This window comes from Epinephelus moara, chromosome 1 (assembly GCF_006386435.1).
Source record: "Epinephelus moara isolate mb chromosome 1, YSFRI_EMoa_1.0, whole genome shotgun sequence".
NCBI lineage: Eukaryota > Metazoa > Chordata > Actinopteri > Perciformes > Serranidae > Epinephelus > Epinephelus moara.
This window is the reverse complement of record NC_065506.1, coordinates 4488405-4507168: the sequence shown is the minus strand read 5'-3', so window position 1 is coordinate 4507168 and position 18764 is coordinate 4488405. Positions and strand designations below refer to the sequence as shown.

Genomic DNA, 18764 nt, shown 5'->3' with positions numbered 1-18764 from the left:
AAACGTTGTGTAGATGGATGAAATCAAATTCAAAACAATACAACATTATATACAGTACAAATTGAGTGTTTATAGTATGTTGCTAAAACAGAGACACGTCTCAAATGAAGTTAATTTTCTCCTGATTTGTCTGTCTGAAAAAAAAAAAGTTATTTCAGTGTTAAAATGTTTGGTGCTTGTGAAAAAATGGCTCCAATATTTACTCAAGTGACTATGAGGCAAAAGAAACCATCATAATCTGTACTCACGTTCAGTTTTGGAGTTGGAATGAATAGAGTCTAGACAACTGCCCTCTGCTAAAGGGGCAGGGCAGTGGTGAAACCCATGTGACACAGACACAGGAAATGAATCTGAAGTGGGCCGTCTAGATTTATCAACAGTCTGTGGTTCAACTTTTGGAATGCAGCAGTGTGCACTGGATTCATGTGAAATGAACAACCAATCACAGATGGCAGATATCCTTCCTTTATTTCGTAAGTATCAGTCTGTGGGAAATATGGAGAACAAGCTGATCAATTTAGTGCAGGGCTACCCAGAACTTTATATCTGTCCCACCGGCGATATTTAAGCCTCCACACTTAAAAAACAACCCCTGAAAGAGGATCAGCTCCGAACTCAGGATTTCAGGTAAGTAGGCTATGATACGGTGCTGGTTGGGGTTGCTTAGCAACCTCAGACGCAATCTGCCTCCACACTCTTGAAAGTTGGCACACAGTAGGCACAAGAGTAGCACCCAGTGCCTGAACTTGTGTATGGGCCCAAGTCACATGGCGCAGACAATTAATAACCAGACATTGCATCTGCATGGGCTTAAAGCAACATCACCAGGTAAGCTTTGCCTCTTTCAAAGGTTTTTACCATAGTCTGTGTAAATAATTGATGTATTTTCCATGATGTCACCCACTGGTTTGTGGATTGTCATTTTTAAGCCTGTCACTCAAGCAGCCCCGCCCTTATATGCATAACTTTGGGCCTTTATAAAATGTAAACGGGTGAGTTATAAAAAAAATTCACCCCCTGTTCAGTTGTATGAATGCTGAAATTAGCAATAGGAACCTAAACTGTTTTTTTGTACCAAGCTGTAAAGATGTTGATGAATTGCAATTTTTGGCACTTCCGTACAGGCTTTACTTTTGAGCCTCAGAAGTTGCTGCTTGGTTTTTACCCATTTACCTAAGCATAGCGTTAGTTCGGGCAGGACATGATGTAAAGCCCAGCTCCAATCTCAGCTACACCAGCTGATCTCAAGCAGCCCAATCAACTGATGGATCAGCTGATTGATGGAAGGGAATCAGCCAATAGATCACATGATGCCTGTCTACACAACAATTGGCAAATCTCATTCAGGGTGCTCTATTTAAACTGCTTTGGTCTGCCTACTGTTGCTGCTTCCTCTGCATGCTGCTTTGTAACCAACCTCCTCCACAGCTCCTTCTTCTCATGTTGTGTCTGACTTATCAATGTCATTTCTGTTTGTCACTGATGCCACTCTGTTCTGTTTCCAGGGGGTCTTTGCTGCTGCTCTCCCTGCTTTCTATATTGGCGCATGGAAGGGCAGACAGGTGTGCTCTCTCTGCCTTAGGGCTTTCCATGTAGGCACATGGAACGGCGGAGTGGTGTGCTCTCTCTGCCTCAGGCTTTCCATGTAAGCACGTGGAATGGTGGAGAGGTGTGCTCTCTCTGCCTAAGGCTTTCCTTGTATGCACATGGAAGGGCAAATAGGTGTGCTCTCTCTGCCTTAGGCTTTCCTTGGATGCGTGCAGAAGGGAAGAGAGGTGTGCTCTCTCTGCCTTAAGGCTTTCCACATATGCATGTGGAAGGGCAGAGGTATGCTCTCTCCACCTTAGGCTTTCCACATAGGTGCATAAAAGGGCAGAGGGTAGGGCTGCTCAATTATGGAAAATTTAAATCCCGATTATGCAAACGATTATGCGGCACATGTGATGACTTATTTACACAACGGCATGTCATTTCTGTCTCCACATGGTCGCACGTTTACAGTTCTCCTCTGCTGAACGACAGAGTTTGGCCACACACACACACACACATAGACCAACCTCTCTCGCTCTCGCATTTTCTGCACGCTGTTTTTGAAATCTTCGGCAATCACCTGCTTGACTGGCTTGTGGAGTGAATAGAGGAGAGGAGGAGAGGGGGCAGTATTGCGCATGCGCGGCTTCCGGGTGCGTTTGATTTGCGACACAAGACAACGAGAGTAAACTGACAGGAAGCGCATAATCGTTTTATGTCGATTATTTTGTCTTCATAATCACTGAAAGCCCAAATCATAATCTAGATTAAAATTCGATTAATTGAGCAGCCCTAGCAGAGGGGTGTGGTCTCTTTCCACCTTAGGCTTTCTGTATAGGCCCGAGGAAAAGCAGAGGCCCCAGAACAGAAGCCATACCACCAAATACAAAAACTGCAAATGGAAGTAGTTTTCTTTAAGCATACTAATGTGTCCTGATTTTACCATGTACTATCATGATTTTTATGCCTCTGCAATGGCAATAGCCGTGGCCGGATTGGGTTGTCACTCTGTCCTTCCGTCCCATTCTTGTAAACACAATATCTCAAGCAGAATTTCTTCAAATTCTTAAAATTTGGCACAAATGTCTACCTAATAAAATGTTTAGATTTGAGGGACATAGGTCAAAGGTCAAGGTCGTTGTGACCTCATCTGTCTTATTTTCATGAATGCATTATCTCGAGAATGTCTTGAGGAAATCTTTTCAAATTTGGCAAAAGCGTTCCTTCAGACTCAAGGATGATCTTTTAAGATTTTCGTCTCATTCTAATAAACATGATATCTCAAGAACAGCTTAAGAGAATTTCTAAACATTTGGCACAAACATCCACTTTGAGTCGAGAATGAACAGATTTGACTTTGGTAGTCAAAGGTCACTGTAACCTTGCATCTGTCACATTTCGTGAATGTGTTATCTCAAGAAGGCCTTGGGGGTATTTCCTCAAATTTTACACACTGTCCACTTTGGGTAAAGAATGAACAAATGAGAATATGATGGTCAAATGTCAAGGTCACTGTGACAACATGTTTTTGGCAATAACTCAAGAATTCTTCTGCTAATTTTGGCAAAATTTCACACAAATGTCTAATAGGATAATAGAAAGAAGTGATGGCATTTTATATCCAAAAAGTCAAAAGCCAACTTCATTGTGACATTGTAATATTCTAAACAAAAAAAAACAACCTTATTTGGCCATTACTCAATGTCATATCACAGGAACAGAAGGGGAGTCATTTGGTCAGATACTAAATTGGTGACACTAATCTTTGGTGTCAGACCTTGAAACTGTGCTGGTTGTATAGATCTTCCGTGCTGTCAGGGGGGTCGATGTGTGTGAAGCATCCATGTTTTCACGGATCTGGATGTAAACTATAAATGCAACTTGACAGGTTCATGGTCGCTTGGGAACATAAATTTCAGGGTGTCACACGGAGGCACCAATTATGTTGGGAACAACAATATTAGGCCTCACCAAGGGTACACCACTAAAGTTGTAAACTGGCTATCGGAAATAATTAATAATTATTAATAATAATTATGTTAAATAATGTGACTTAATTAACATTAAATCACCTCGTGGGGCACAAGGGAAAATGATAGCCAGTTAAAGATATCAGTCTCATAAAATACGCTAAACTATTAATTTGGAGTTTTGATTAATAATTAAATTAATGACAATAACCACAATTAACAGTAAAGCCTGAAGGGTTTCGGAGTTCTTGACGCAGCAGAAGTTGACTATTCATTCACTCTTGTGCAACATTAAACAGACAGCAGGTATGATACCAAAGAATTATATTTATTATTGTCTTGTGCATTGTAGGGCTGTCAAAATTGCTCAAATATGACATTCGAATATTCCTTCTAAAAATAACTCATAGGTTCGAACCATTCGAATTCTTTTTTTTTCGCATTATGTCCACAAGAGGGCAAACTAATACAAGGAAACATACTTGTATATGTATTAATACAAGGAAACATAACTACTTGTAGGTATTTTTATTTCAACATAAACGTCTTTGAAAACATTTACATACCTACACATTAAAACACATAAAACAATTATCTATAACATTACGTTACAAACGACCGTGGACCTCCCGCTTGTCGACCAGCGTGGAGAAATGCGCGTCTGATGTGAATGGAAGTGCTCCAGGTGGCACGAGAATTTTGGTGCGCTGCGCGATTCGCAGCACTTCCGCGGGCGCTGTGGCCTATGCAGTGCGTTCAGTGCAGCGGCCCAGGCCAACGCCCACTCGCAAAGAGGACAGCTGCGGTGGTGTTTTTTTTTTCTCCACAATCGAATATCAATTTTCACATTTGAAGGTCCAATTTTTTTTTCACATTCGAATTTAAATTCGAATTTAGAATATTCGTTGACAGCCCTAGTGCGTTGTAACCTTTATGTCTCATTTTTCAGGAATCTGCGTTGCTGCCTTTCTTGGCCAAGATTCTCTTGTAAAAGAGATTTTAAACTCAACGAGTCTATTATCTGGTTAAATAAAGGTTAAAAAAAATAAAAATGAAAGAAATCGACATGTTGAATACTGGCAGGTTGTGCCAGTGTATGTTAGACACAGCTTCTTTCAGGTTGCATGCTGACACTTGGCTGATGTATTAAATTTGTATATTTGTATATTGACCTTTTATTCATTGTTGTTTTTTGTGTGAAAAACTCTTTGTTGGGGATGTGGGGAGATTGACAGAAAACAGTGAAACAGGGATGAAACTCAGGGATGAAACAAGGAAATGAAATCTCTGTGTTTGTTGTGACAGATTAGTTCAAGCAATTCTCAAATGTGTGGCAATCATTTCTCATGTCATACCAGTATGAATGGCAGCGAGTGGCTTCTTTTGAAGGGATGAAAATGAGCCCTGATTTTACCAGCTGTGCTGAGATGAGCAGCAGGAGGAAGAGGAGTATTTGTATTTTATTTAGTTCATCACAATGGAGAGCTTTTGCCGGACAGCTGTAATCAATCGCTGGTAAGAGCTGAGTAACAAGAGTCCTAATCTACAGAGACTCCTCTTCCCCTCAGCAATAAGGCATTCATTTAACAATAGCTCTCAAAGCCCATTAAGATAACCTCAATTCTCTGCTTAATAATGCTTTCTCCTCTTAGCTTCACCTTTATTTGCCTCAATAGACCAGTTTTTTTTAAATTCTGGCCAATCTCTGTCCACTCAATGCTAGCTGTGTTAAGAGCAGCTGCACCGCTGAGATACCTTTGACATATTCATTAAATGGTCGTAAATAAACATAATTGTCAATTGTCTTAATACTCTGGTAAACCAGCGCTACAAGTTATTGTAAAGAGCTTTTAAACACAGGCTGCTTCAGATACGTGGTAAAAGTTATTTTGAAATCCAAGAAATGTAATTCCCTCTCTTAACACAGCGACGAAGACAGTGTTGTATTAAAATGACTGTTTTCAGAAAAGAATGAATTCCTCTGTTCTTTTGAAAGATAGAACAGCAAAAAGTTTTGCTTTTTCATGGAGTGCTATTCATCATAAGGGCTTATTTATGCTCAGCCTGTGTCTGTAGTCTGCATTAATTTCATCTGCATTTGTGCATGTTTTCTGAAAGGTTGCAGATACAGATGAAATGAAGCAGTAGCACCACAGATCATGCAGGCAGTGCAGCACAGTAAGTGTAAGTAAGTAAAATATGACCGCAGGAGATGAAGAAGAAATTTAAATAATGGCGGTACAGAAAGAATCATAATATAAAGGTACAATATTTTGAACTCCCCCACCATCACCTTATTTGCTGTTGTGTGAAACTTTTGACTTCGCCCTCTAGTGCCATCTATTGGCTGTTTTAATGCCATCATAAAGGACACATGAAAGCATGAGGGCAGTGAACTTTACAACATCTGAAACTGACAAATCTATTTTTGTACATAAAGGAAGTATAAATGAGCCTTTAGTCCTCACATAATAATGAGTGTCCCCATTTGTCAGTAAAGTTGAGCCTTGTGTGGTTTTCAATGCCACAGTAATTCAAGCGCTTTAGATGCACACCTCTTAACAAGACTAACTACTCGTCCTGGTGTGTTTTAATTAAAAGCCTTGAGAGTTTTCTGTCTATAGGACCACTGTTCCCATTGAACATTGTACTCATCCAAAAGCCAATCTGCGCAAATAGAGGGCTAAGCAGACAATATTTAAGTGATATTCCAGTCCAATTAAAATTCTCTCTGTTCTTTAATTCTTTAACTGCAACCCTAACCCTATCTCCCCCCCGATACCAGCCTCCACTTATCATTTTTTTTTTTATCTCATTTCTCACTTAGATTAGAGTTGACACCAATTTTTCTGTTGCTACAGCGCTGCCTCCTATGTTTCTGGGTTGCTCGCTCTGATGGTCGGCTCCGGTGCCAGCCTGCTACCTATGCAACCCCCCACCCCTACCCCAAAACTACCTGAGTTATTCACATATATTTTCATATATTTTTTTCTTTTGTCCCTCTTTGTATAATTTTTGTTTTCACCTCTGGGATCCTTCCACCTTCACACATTATAAGGGAGAAAACAATGACTGATGGATATACATTTCAAATAAACACAATAAATTTGTGCTCTAGATAAAGGATCAGCAGTGAATAACCTCCTAAGCCCTACGATAAGCTATTATGGCAAGGCTTAACTATACTGACCAGTGAGCAGTGATAACTAACACGTCTTTGGGGTCATCAGGTGGGAACCTCCTTCCACCAGTGTTTCATCTAGTTGGTCCCACGACACCTCCAGGAGGCTAGACAGTGATCTCTGGCATCCCAGAGACACTGCCCTAATGCCAGCTCTCACTGCTCCCCGCACCGACCCAACAACCTCATGTACCTTACATTACAAATGGCTTTCTCAGCCCAAACAGCACTGCCACCTTCAACCAAACCCAGGCTCCGTTTATGCAAGCTCCAGGTACTACCTTTCCTAGCACATTCACCATTCACTGTTTCACATGCTACAAATCATAACTCCAATATAAGCTAAAGTAAAAGGAGATAGAGAAGATAAACTCTGTCCCCGCACTCCGAGTTCCCCCAGGAGCAAGACAGCTGATCTTGCTATGAATCCCCTACACCCCACTTCCACTGGACAAATCCTAGTTTTCCATCCTCGCTGCTCAGCTTCTGCTCCCAAGTCTGCATACCTAAGCTTTTTTTCTTTCATAGGCTTCTTCCACTGAGTCTTCCCAAGGAACTGTCAGCTCAATGAAATAAACTATCCGTTGACTCACTGACCACAACACCATGTCAGGCCTCTGCCTGGTACAAACTATTTCCTGGGGAACAACAAGCTTTCCCCCTAAATCTACTTGCATTTCCCAATCACAAGCACCTTCTAGGCGGCCACACCCTTGCCTCCTTACTAACTTATCCCTTCTGTATTTCTCACCCTCACGGACAAACTGAATTGCTAAACTTCTATTCTTAAAACCTTTGGAATTTACCTGTCTTCGTTTCCCTTCGATGCCTGCAGCTAAACTTTTCAACACCTGGTTATGTCCCCACGTATATCGGCCTTGTGACAAGCTAACTTTACAGCCTGACAAAATATGCTTTAAGGTTGCGGTACCTGAACACAATGAGCATGATGGGTCCCCATTTACCCACAATTTTAGGTTCTGGGGCGTTGGTAACACATCTTATGTAGCCCCTCCATACTCCACAGGTCCCTCCAACTAAGCTTCCTCTTCTCTACACTTTCCCAATTCATCCACTGTCCCTGTTTAGTCTGGGCCACTACCTTTGAACCCCTTAATATCTCCTCCTGTCTACGTATCTGTTCCACAACCAGCTTTCTTTTATCTTTGACAGCTGCCTCTACTTCCTGAACTGCCCATCTTGGGTTCCACTTCCTCCCCTTGGTTGGATTTGGAACCACACTCCTAACTACCACGTCCTTACTCCCAGATAACAAGAGCTCTGTCCTGACCTTGGTACATTTAAATTCCTCTGTTAAACTAGATACTGGCAGCTGAAGTATCCCTTTTCCATACAATGCAACACTACTTAGGCACCTAGGAGCGTCCAACCACTTCCTAATATAGGAGCTAACCAACCTTTCAATTCTCTCCACAACGGATATTGGAATTTCATAAATTGACAATGGCCACATTAACCTAGGATATAGCCCAAACTGCAAACACCACAACTTCAACTTTCCTGGAAGTTCTGATTTATCTGTTCTATCCAAACCTTAAGCCACATCTTTTCTAAATTTCACCACCTGTTCCTCATCATTCAACTCCAGCTCTTTACTGACTTTTCCCTAATTGTTGGGATTTCCTCATCTTCTATGACAAACTTCCTATCACTTAACTTCCCTCTATGTATTGAGATGTTTCTAGACTTACTAGGCTTGATCTTCGTGCTGGCCCACTTCACATATAATACATGTATGTGTAGATAATATATATGTTTTTTTTTTTAAAACATCAACCTTACTCAAATCCTAAAAATACTCATCATCCCAATCTCACACGGACGCGCACATACACACACACACACACACACGCTCAAAATTTCCCTCAAAATGTATTTGCTGTTTCAAATTAGTTGTATCTAAAGGTGATATCGGGGAGACAGGGCTGCTGACTGAGGGAGTTGTTTAAAAGGCAGATATCTCAAGACTTTTTATAACTTGGGTGGCTTCAAGACAACACAGAGGGAGCCAACAGCCTGTTAAAATTCCAGCCCTTGTTAATAGTGGCACAGTGGTAAACTGTGCTATTACAGAGATGGCTGTTTGGCTTTGTTGCCAAATGTAAAAAGCCCTGCTAATTACCACCCAAATGCAGATGTTCACAAAGGTACAAAACAGCCAGCTACAGGAGAGGAGGAGCAGTGAAGGAGTAAGTTTGTGCTGACTATCTTCCAGGTGTGAACATGCAAGCTGTATACCAGGTTTTCCTGAGGGGAATATGTGTGTTCAGTCAGCCTGCTGCATTCTGAGTAAACAAGGTTATTGTAGCCAAAGACTTGGCTCTATGTTTTACACACAACCACAGGGGGGCTGCCAGTGCCCAGAGTAATGAGCTGTGACCTAATGTCAATGTGTTCTCAACACAGTTCACGAATGTTCCATAAAGACAAAGTGAGCAGGTGTTCCATGCAACACTAGGCTAGGATAATAGTTATAAGTCCTCCTAGGCCCACTTGTAGGCAGAGAGTCCAGTGTCTGGGGAGACTGCAAATCGGCAAGAATAATAACATATTACCTCCAAACATGAACATGATCCACTCACTTGTGCACTTAATTTGCTGTGGAGCTTGTGGGTAACACACTGCCATTTACACAGGAAAGAAATCCATCAGGAGGAACACAACAGTAGCCAAATAAAACAGCGAGCTCATATATGTTTTCTGTGGTCATCCAAAAGCATTCTGGATAATGATGGGTCAACAAAGTGAAGTGGAAATGGGTAATGCAGGTTGAGGAAAGATGGATTAACAGTAAACAAGGGAAAGTGTGTTGAAATTATATAAAAAATAATAACACTTCCTCATTGCATTTAGTAATGACTGGATTTTTTTTTTCATAAACAAGCAGTACGATGATAAGACAGGTAGAATCACACCATCAGGCAAATGGTATATTCGTTACCCGAACTGACCTTTGTAATTGAATTTTTTGTGCTCCACAAAAATTGTCGGTTACTTTGACATATCTACTAACCTCAGTGTCAACCGTTTTCATAATGCTTTGAAAACCACAAAGAAATTTCCATTGTGTTGGTGAGTCAGAATAAGTTTAAGAGGCAGATATCTCAAAGCCCCAGCCTACACCTAAATCACAGTAACTGCATTGTTGAGTGCTATGTAAGAGAATACGTTTATCTTGTGATTTGGTTGAACCATCCAGGAGTAGCTGTGGGTCCACTCGGTTCCTATTAATAGAGACCTGCTCCAGAGCCCAAGGCAAGCCTGGTCTAAATTACACTGAGTCTAATCGGGTCAGATCCTGTTGTGTCTTGTTGGTTCTGGGTATCAATATGGCTAATACCCAATCAAAACAACAACCAACATTCATCTTTGTAGTGCATCATAATGATCACAGGAGAAAGCATGTGCAGGAAAAATGACATGTACCACCTTTCTTTTCATTTGCAGCAACTTGTTATTTGGTGGAGCATCACACTATTAACTGTTTTGGTGTTCTCTCTGTGTTCTGGTCTGTTTGGGTAAACCACATTTTGGATGAGGTCTCATTATCCTCTGGTCTATTTGGATTCACTTCCTCTTGTTTAATTTTTTATTTTTTAAATGCTGGACATGTGTTAATTTGGTTAATGAAAACTATGTTTGTCAACAACTCTTTTTTCCACGACTAAGATGAGACAATGACAAGATGGCACTGACATAATTTAACACTGACTGTGACTATATCAACATACAATAATATTGATGAAAAAAGACTGAAATGTAGTTGAAAACGTTCTAGAGGCGTCTGTGTGCTCTGCTCCAGTAAAAATGTCAGAAGTAGTAGGGATACACAATAATATCGGCACGTCATCAGTATTGGCCAATACCAGCTCTAAAATGAACTATCAGAGTCGTCCAACATGCTTTTTTCTTATTTTGCACAATGAATGAATATTACATTCATTAGAATGCATTCTATTTTATGTCTCCATCTGCTGGTGGGCCATCTCAACAAGTATACGCATGTATAATATGGTGTTAATTCTACTAGAGAAGAGACTGAGGATTACTAAAATTAGGTGGGTAAAAATGCGGATATTGATATTGGCAAAAAAAAAATTCAATATTGTGTATCCCTATTAAGTAGTGTATGAGTTCTTGAATTATGGTCAAAAACATGTTTTTTTAAAGGTCACAGTAACCTTGACCTTTGACCTTTGACAACCAAATTCTAATCAGTTAATTCTTGAGTCCAAGTAAACATTAGTGCCAAATTTGAAAAATATTCCCTTACGGTGTTCTTGAGATATTACACTCACTTGAATTGGACAGACACACGGATGGGCAGACGGATAGACTGACAGAAAACCTGAAAATATAATACCTCTGGCCACAGCAGATGCAAAAAACACAGGATGAGGTTGACCTAATATGATAAAAACTAACAATGACAGTCAATGCAAGACTTAAACTAAATTTAAAAAAAAACAAAAAAAAAACAACTAATATGAACACTATGTTGAACCAATGAAACCCTCCAGAAGATTTGCTGCCTCCACTCTGGAAATGACACCCACCTGTCTCTCATTACTTGTTAGCCTACATACCGTACAAGTAATTCTATACCTGAATCTATGCAGGAGGGGTCAGTGTCCACACTGAAAGAATACTATCCTTAGAATGATGGAGGACATTTGCTAGGACAGTGACTAGCCCAATCACTTGGCACAAATTGGGATTATTGATGGTCACAGACTGGGAATCAGGACTCTGGATGAATTAATGAGTATCTAACTCTTCTTCCACTATTTCTTTGTTTCAGCTTTTGTGATTCTAAAAGCTCCTAGTTACAAATACCTGTTCTGGAGAACACCCTGGTGTAGGAAGAAGACATGTGCAGGCATACACACAAATACAAACTTACATTTAAATACAGTACTTTTCATTGTTTGGTACTCATACATTTCATCAATTTTACTTCTGAAGACTGTGTGTGATTGGTGTTTCCACATGTATGCAGAGTGCTGCCTTACCACCGGTCTCACTGTCATGGTAGTTGGGATCGAAGCCCCTCTCCAACATCTTAGACACTTTGTCCACCTGATTATGCTGGATGAGATCCATGAACTTCCTCAGATTGGCCTGCACAACCAAAGAAGACAAAGAGCTATTACAGTGAGAAGAAAGAACAAATGGTGGTGGGTGTAAGAGAGAAAAAGGCAGGAAAGAGGTTCAGAGCTGTAAAAGACTGAAATAGAAGTTGAGATCGAGAAAGGTGTAGAGGGTCAAACACATCTAAGGGTGAAAAGTGGAAGCATTTAGAAATACAGTGTGAAATTGTGGGAGACTCACTGTTGAAGATGGAGGAATAGAAAGTAGAATTAAAGGCTAGTGAAACCAGGAAGCACGGGAGGGGAGATGACAGGATTCAGAGTGTGGTGATTGTGGGGAGTGGAATAGCTGCTCCTTTCTGTCCTGTTATGTTCCTGTCTGCTTTCTTTCCAGGCCGCATGATAAAAATAGATAAGAGAGCAGCTCCCCGAAGGAGAAGCGAAAATGAGGAATGAAGAGTGAGATAGCAGAAGAAGAAAAAGACAATGGGTAGCAATGAAAGAATAGACTGGGAAAAGAGGCACAGGAATAAATGAGGAGGAGTAAAAAGGGCAGGGACATGGGGTGGGAGTAGACTGAAAGGCTGGGATGTCCTCATCACATCGCGTTGGCCCAGATTTAAATCCAAGTGTATCAGCCAATACACAAGGGAAGATATTTATGTACTTATTAGTATAATTTTTTCCACCATCCTTATACAGCAGCGCTGTTCTGATTTAGGGCAGTTTTGGCTACTAGCATTGTTGAAGAAACAAACAAAGACATGAAAATAGATTGGGTTTTATACTAAAGAAAAATTTAAACACAAAACTTTTGTATTTGCTTCCCTTTTTTTTTTTTTACAGGTTCCAGATCAAAATCTAAAAAAAATTCATGCACTCCAGTTATATTTCTCTCAAATTTTGGTCTCAAATGTATTAAAATTTGTGGTAATGAGCACTTCTCCTTTCCAAGATAATCCATCTACCTGTCAGGTGTGGCATATCAAGATGCTGATTAAACAGTATCATTACTACACAGGCAGCGGATTCTCACTCCGACCTCGTCACTCATCTCGTCGTTTGGTCATGGACTTTCCACGTCTAGATATGACATGCAAGGTACCCTAGATGCGTTGGTTGTTGACATTCTGGTATGCCGTATCAACTTCAACCTGTTACATGCATTGTCTGTTTTTAAAAAATGCACTTTCGTTTTTACAGGAAATGTATAGTTTGCCTATGTAAAAATAAAAGCACTATGTTGATAGAACAATACAAATTGATGTTTTTTTCCTTTAACAACAAATGCACTTGTTACATTTAGCCAACACACAGGTTAGGTTTAGGCAACAAAAGCACGTTGGTACAACGTTTTTTTACTTCAAAAACAAATGCACATGGTTGTGTTTTGCCTTCTCGTGCACGTGGTTGGGTTTAGGAAAAAAACAGTACAGGGTTTGGGTTTACAATCTTAAGGGAAATGAACACCTGCCTCCCGGGTAAAAGTCTGTGGTTGCTGGACCCATCCACAATGCCAGGGGCATGCTCCATCTGTGACGTGTTGTGAGATCAAACTGCACATTTTAGAGTGTCCATTTATTGTGACCATCCCAAGGCACACCTGTAAAGTAATGTGCTTACTAACAAATATTTTTACGAATCTGTGACCAAAATTTTAAAGAAATATGTCTATTGAGTGAATAATTTATTAAAAAGGTCTTAAAGGACAACTTCGGTATTTTTCAACCTGGGCTCTATTTCCCCATGTGTATGTGTGCGTATGATTCATGGGTACCACTCGTTCTAAAATTGGTTCAGTATTGAGCTGCGAAACGAGCTAAAACAGTAATGGGGGCAAATGCGTCCTGTATAAACGTGCTTTTTTTCGCCACTGTCCGGTTCAGATCGCCAGTGCTATCTCTGTAGATAGCATATGGTAGCGGCCCTGGGGCAGTGGTGAGTGTGAATGAGTGGAGTCAGCTGTCAGTCAGTGTTGGAGCAGAAAAGCGGAAGGTGTCCCCGCTCGGTATTGTAAATGAGTATGTGTGTGTGAAGTGTGTGTTTTTTCGCCACTGACCGCCAGTGCTATCTCTGTAAATAGCATGCTAACTTAGCCTTTCCCTTACCTCTGGGCTGTGTGATGTCACGAGCTTTGCTCCACTGTGTCTGTAGCTCTCTCTACTCGTGGGACAGCCGTTTTCTTGAGGAAGAGGTGTTTCGGGATTGGATGTCTTCTCTTCTTCGGCTGGCAGTAGTCATCTTGGGAGAAGTGAGCACTGCAGACCCGATGGTCTGCAAGGCGCAGTGTCTGGAGAGGAGTGTTAGCATCCATTTGTAGCACAACTAGCCACAACTTCAGCATCTCGCCGTCCGACAAAGGCAGCCTGTGAAAGCTATACGGGGTCTTGTGCAACATCCTGTTCTTGCGTTCGGGAAAAAGGCCCGTTTATTTGAGCACTCCAAAAACTCCGGTAACACTCCAGGGGGTAGCACGTAAAAGACTCGGTCCTCTGACTCTTCTAGCGTAACACACACTTCACACACACATACTCATTTACATTAACACGCGGGGACAACTTCCGCCTTTCTGCTCCAACACTGACTGACAGCTGACTCCATTCATTCACACTCACCACTGCCCCTGGGCCGCTACCATATGCTATTTACAGAGATAACACTGGCGATCTGAACCGGTCAGTGGCGAAAAAAGCACTTTTATACGGGACGCATTTGCCCCCATTACCGTTTTAGCTCGTTTCGCGGCTCAATACTGAACCAATTTTAGAACGAGTGGTACCCATGAATCATACGCACACATACACATGGGGAAATAGAGCCCAGGTTGAAAAATACAGAAGTTGTCCTTTAAATCTTTAACTTAAACCTGTGAAAAATGGGAGCAAAACAAAAGTTTTATATTTATATTTTTGGTCAGTGTATTTTGCCAATACCTACACATGAAAATATGTATGACTGGGTTCAATCCCGATCCTGTCAAACTGGTAGTTGGTCAGCAACTACCAACATCAGACGGCAACAAAAAAGGGGGAGCATCAGGGGGAAACGCAAGTTATCTGGGCAGGAGGGGTGTTGGATGGGTACAACAACCACCGACTTTCACCCAGGAGGCCGGTGTTCACTTCCTGCAAGACTGTAAAGTCAAATCCTGTTCTTATTTCCGAAATCCAACTCGGTGCTTTTGTTGTGTAAACCTAACCACATGGGTGTTGGCTAAACGTAACCATGTGCCTTTGTTGTTGAAGGAAAAAAACATCAATTCATGTTGTTCATGTTTTACATAAACTGCATGCAAACTGTACATTTCCTGTGATAACAGAAGTGTATTTTTTAAAAACAGACAATGCATGTAACAGGCTGAAGTTGATACGGCGTTCCAGAACGTTAACAACCAATGCACCCACCGTAGCTTGCAAGTCGTATCTTGACATGGAAACTCCATGACCAAAGGTATGTGATGAGGTTGGTGTGAAAATGCGTTGATCATGCATATCAGCTTAAGACATCCATGTTGAGGCTTTTTACTGCATTCTAGAGTATTCTATCATTAGCCTGGTTCCAGACTTTTGAATCTCAGCCCAAATCTCTGTCAGTCACGCTAAATTGGTCAAGACAAAATAACAACACCTCCCAAACTGAAACTAGCTAACAGGAACATGATGTCAGACTGAATATGGAATTGAAAACAAAATGATAATTCAGTCTGATAATCAGGCTGACAATATACAGCTGGCCAATGTGCACTGAAACAGCTGGTGTACCCGCAGAAAACAAACAAAGGATTGACAATAAATCTGGATCTTTATAACCAGCAGCAATCCATCAAAAATCCCCAAATCCGTCCATCCCGATCTGGAGAATCTGCTCCGGAATTTGCTGCCAAAAGATTTTTTGATGTTCTTGCAGAGTGTCCGATCAGTGTCACCAACACCCACACCATTATCAGGTTGATTTAGCTTAATATTTAATGTTTTTGTTGGTTTACCATTTACTCGTTTCACAGCTAAATCCTCTGCATTCTTGTGGATCATTATGATGGTGACAGTTTAATGAAATCAAAAATAACTTTAACTGAGTCAAACCAAATAAGACTGACAACAGATAGGGAGCATTTCTGTTTAGAAATCAACCATGATGAGTCACTGCCAGTTCAATATCTGTAAATGTCAAGGGTTCATGTACATGGCCCTGTGTTTTCATGCAATGTTTTATTTAATGTAGCAGATACGTGTGTGTGTGTGTGTGTGTGTGTGTGTGTGTGTGCGCGCGCGTGCGTGCGTGCGTGCGTGCAGGCCTGGTGAATCAGAGTCTGGAGGATGGTGCCCTCTCCCTCTCTGCTGAAACAGGTTGGGAGGCTGGTTTTTGATTGGCTGTCTCAGTGTAAGCTTCAGCCAACCATAGAGCACCAGACTGCATGGCAAACAGGATTAGCTCCAAAAAGTTGGGTCGGCCAAGCAATGAGAAAGAAAGGACTCAGTTTTAGAAATAAATGTTTGTTAGAGAAGAGCCACATCATTTAACTAATGACTTTTGCAGTGTAAATGTTTTTGAGTGTGTGTTATCATCTCCCTGCTCCACATTTATACAACATGTTTTTCTTCCTTGCCTTCTTTTTTCTATTCTTCATTCTCCTTCCTTTCCTTCTCTTCTCTTTAGAGTTAGGGCAGCTGTCAGACAGTTTCCTAGTTTGTAACAGAGAGCTGCCAGAGACACTTATGCTTTGGCTGCACAGGATTACAGTAGCTGTGGGACAGCAGCCCAGAGGTAGCCTTACACAACGATGAAAAATCTTCACTTTACTGTAGAGATTTACTTTAATTCATGTGGGGGAAACAGAGATGGAGCAGGGGAGGGGCCTGTTTCTGGCGCTGGCAGGAAAAAAGCGACTCCTTCTTAACAGCATACAAACTTACAGATCATCTCAGAGGAACTGAAAGCTCAAAAAAAGCCCAAATTGACAGGTAACCTACACTAGCGCTTGCTTGGAGCGTTTTTTCTCTGCTCTTTCCCTGTCACACAGTTCAGGCTGCCAAGAATGAAACCAAACAAATTCTCTTTCCCCCAGTCAACTAGTGAAGCTGCTAAACAGATAATGTTATCTGTAAGTTCTATTTTATTTTGGCAACATCGTTTGTGTGAAACAGTCATTACTGTGGTGTTTTCACGCTGCACTTCCCAGAGGCCAGTCGACAGTCAGACTGAGGTGGGCGGCACTGTGACATCTTTTCCTTGAATTTCTTTGTCTGTTCAGCTGCTCATGCTAGCTCTCCAGTTTGCCTCTGAACTGGAAATGTTTCCTGCTATTTCAAAACAGAGTGGACGACAAGCTGAGAGGAAGGGAGAGTTTATAAGGAGTTTTTCAGCTGCCTTTCCCCAGCCTTCATTTGCTGTTCTACACTGGTGGTTCCCAACCTTTTCTCTTAAAGAGGCAACAGATAGGGGGCGTCGGTGGCTTAGTGGTAGAGCAGGCGCCCCATGTACAAGGCTGCTGCCGCAGCGGCCCAGGTTCGACTCCAGCCTGTGGCCCCTTGCTGCATGTCACTCCCTCTCTCTCTCCCTCCTTCACCCTTGTCTATCCTATCCATTAAAGGCTAAAAATGCCCCCTCCCCCCACCGGAAAAAAAAAAAAGAAAAAAAAAAGAGCCAACAGATAGGATTCAGGTTTTTTTTTAGCTTGGCGCCACCTAGCATCAGTGGTGTTGCATTGCACTGTCGCAAAGACACAATTGACCGTGGGGATCAGAGATAATCAATAAAATGTAGGCTGTAAAGCCACCAGTATACCTCTATGTATATGTAGAATGTGCAGGTGTGTGGACACTCTACTAAATAAATGAGTAAAGAGACCGAGCAACAATTATCTGATTTATCTGAAGAAAAAACAAATCGTAATGCAAATAATTATACCAGAATGCACAGTACCAGTACAAACAACTCGCAGTAAATTATACCAATATATACAGTATCAGTACAAACAACAGTAGATAGTGGAATTATACCAATATGCACATGTAAACAGTCCCGAATAAACGGTACCGTATGGAAACGATGCGGCCGGTTGGAGCTCAAATTGAATGGGAAACAAAGTTTTGCTCTTCTTTGCCTCCTCAGACAGCGGAGCTCGTTTTCTTTTGCCAGGCCGTTTTTCACTTGTTTCCAAACTTTGTCCGTCTGCCATTGTACTTGTGACTCAACTATCTCATGCCCAACTCCTCATAAGGACTCGCTCCCGTCCCTGATTGGCTGACCAACCAATTTTGCAATACATGACGTGTTTCCTGTCGTAAAGCAGATTTTTTCTGCGAAATTTCGGCACCAGTGGCAGAAGCTTATTGCACAACAACTAAGTAACCTATGTAAACGCTGATAGTCTGATTTTACTGTGGCCACTACCCTGTGCAACCCACATTATTTTCATAATGATATATTTAGGAAAATATGCTATCTGTTGCCTCTGTAAGGGACCCCTTTTCTATCACTGAGTAGTATTACTACTACTACTACTACTACTTTTGTATATGAATGCACCCTTTCAGTGTTTGCATGCTCTGGACTCTGTATATCATGGTGCACTAAGATTTATTACCAGCTGAAAGCCCCAAACTCATTTCTGTCTCTTGTATGCTCAGGTTGGGTGGCCCCAATTTAAAATTTTGTAGAGTTTTTCATTGGCATTCTCTTGTTTACAAAGCTATTCTTCCAGCATATTTATATGTGTACACTAAGCAAAAAAAAAAAAAAAAGGTTATGCACATTTTACAGAACACGTTTTTATTGTCTATATCAAGGGTATGTACTAGGGGTGCAACGGTCCATCAACAATCCAATTTCATTGATGCAAAGTGAAAACATCGATATACATTGTCATCTTTAAAGGAGCAATAAGCGAAATTCATCATTTCTAGATTGAAGGAATTAAAAAATTGCTATGTGAAGAACTAGAGGTGTAATTTCATCTGGAGTATAGCATGA

At 41.2% G+C, this 18764-nt stretch overlaps 1 protein-coding gene across 1 annotated transcript in view; it reads right to left on the bottom strand.

Annotated features, from left to right (window-relative positions):
• Window positions 1–18764, bottom strand: part of LOC126388145 (SH3 and multiple ankyrin repeat domains protein 2-like) — a 276219-nt gene that overhangs the window by 247911 nt on the left and 9544 nt on the right. Inside the window, exon 4 of the mRNA XM_050041059.1 lies at window positions 11715–11823. Coding sequence (XP_049897016.1) covers window positions 11715–11823 — 109 coding nt within the window. The remainder of the gene's footprint in view (window positions 1–11714; window positions 11824–18764) is intronic.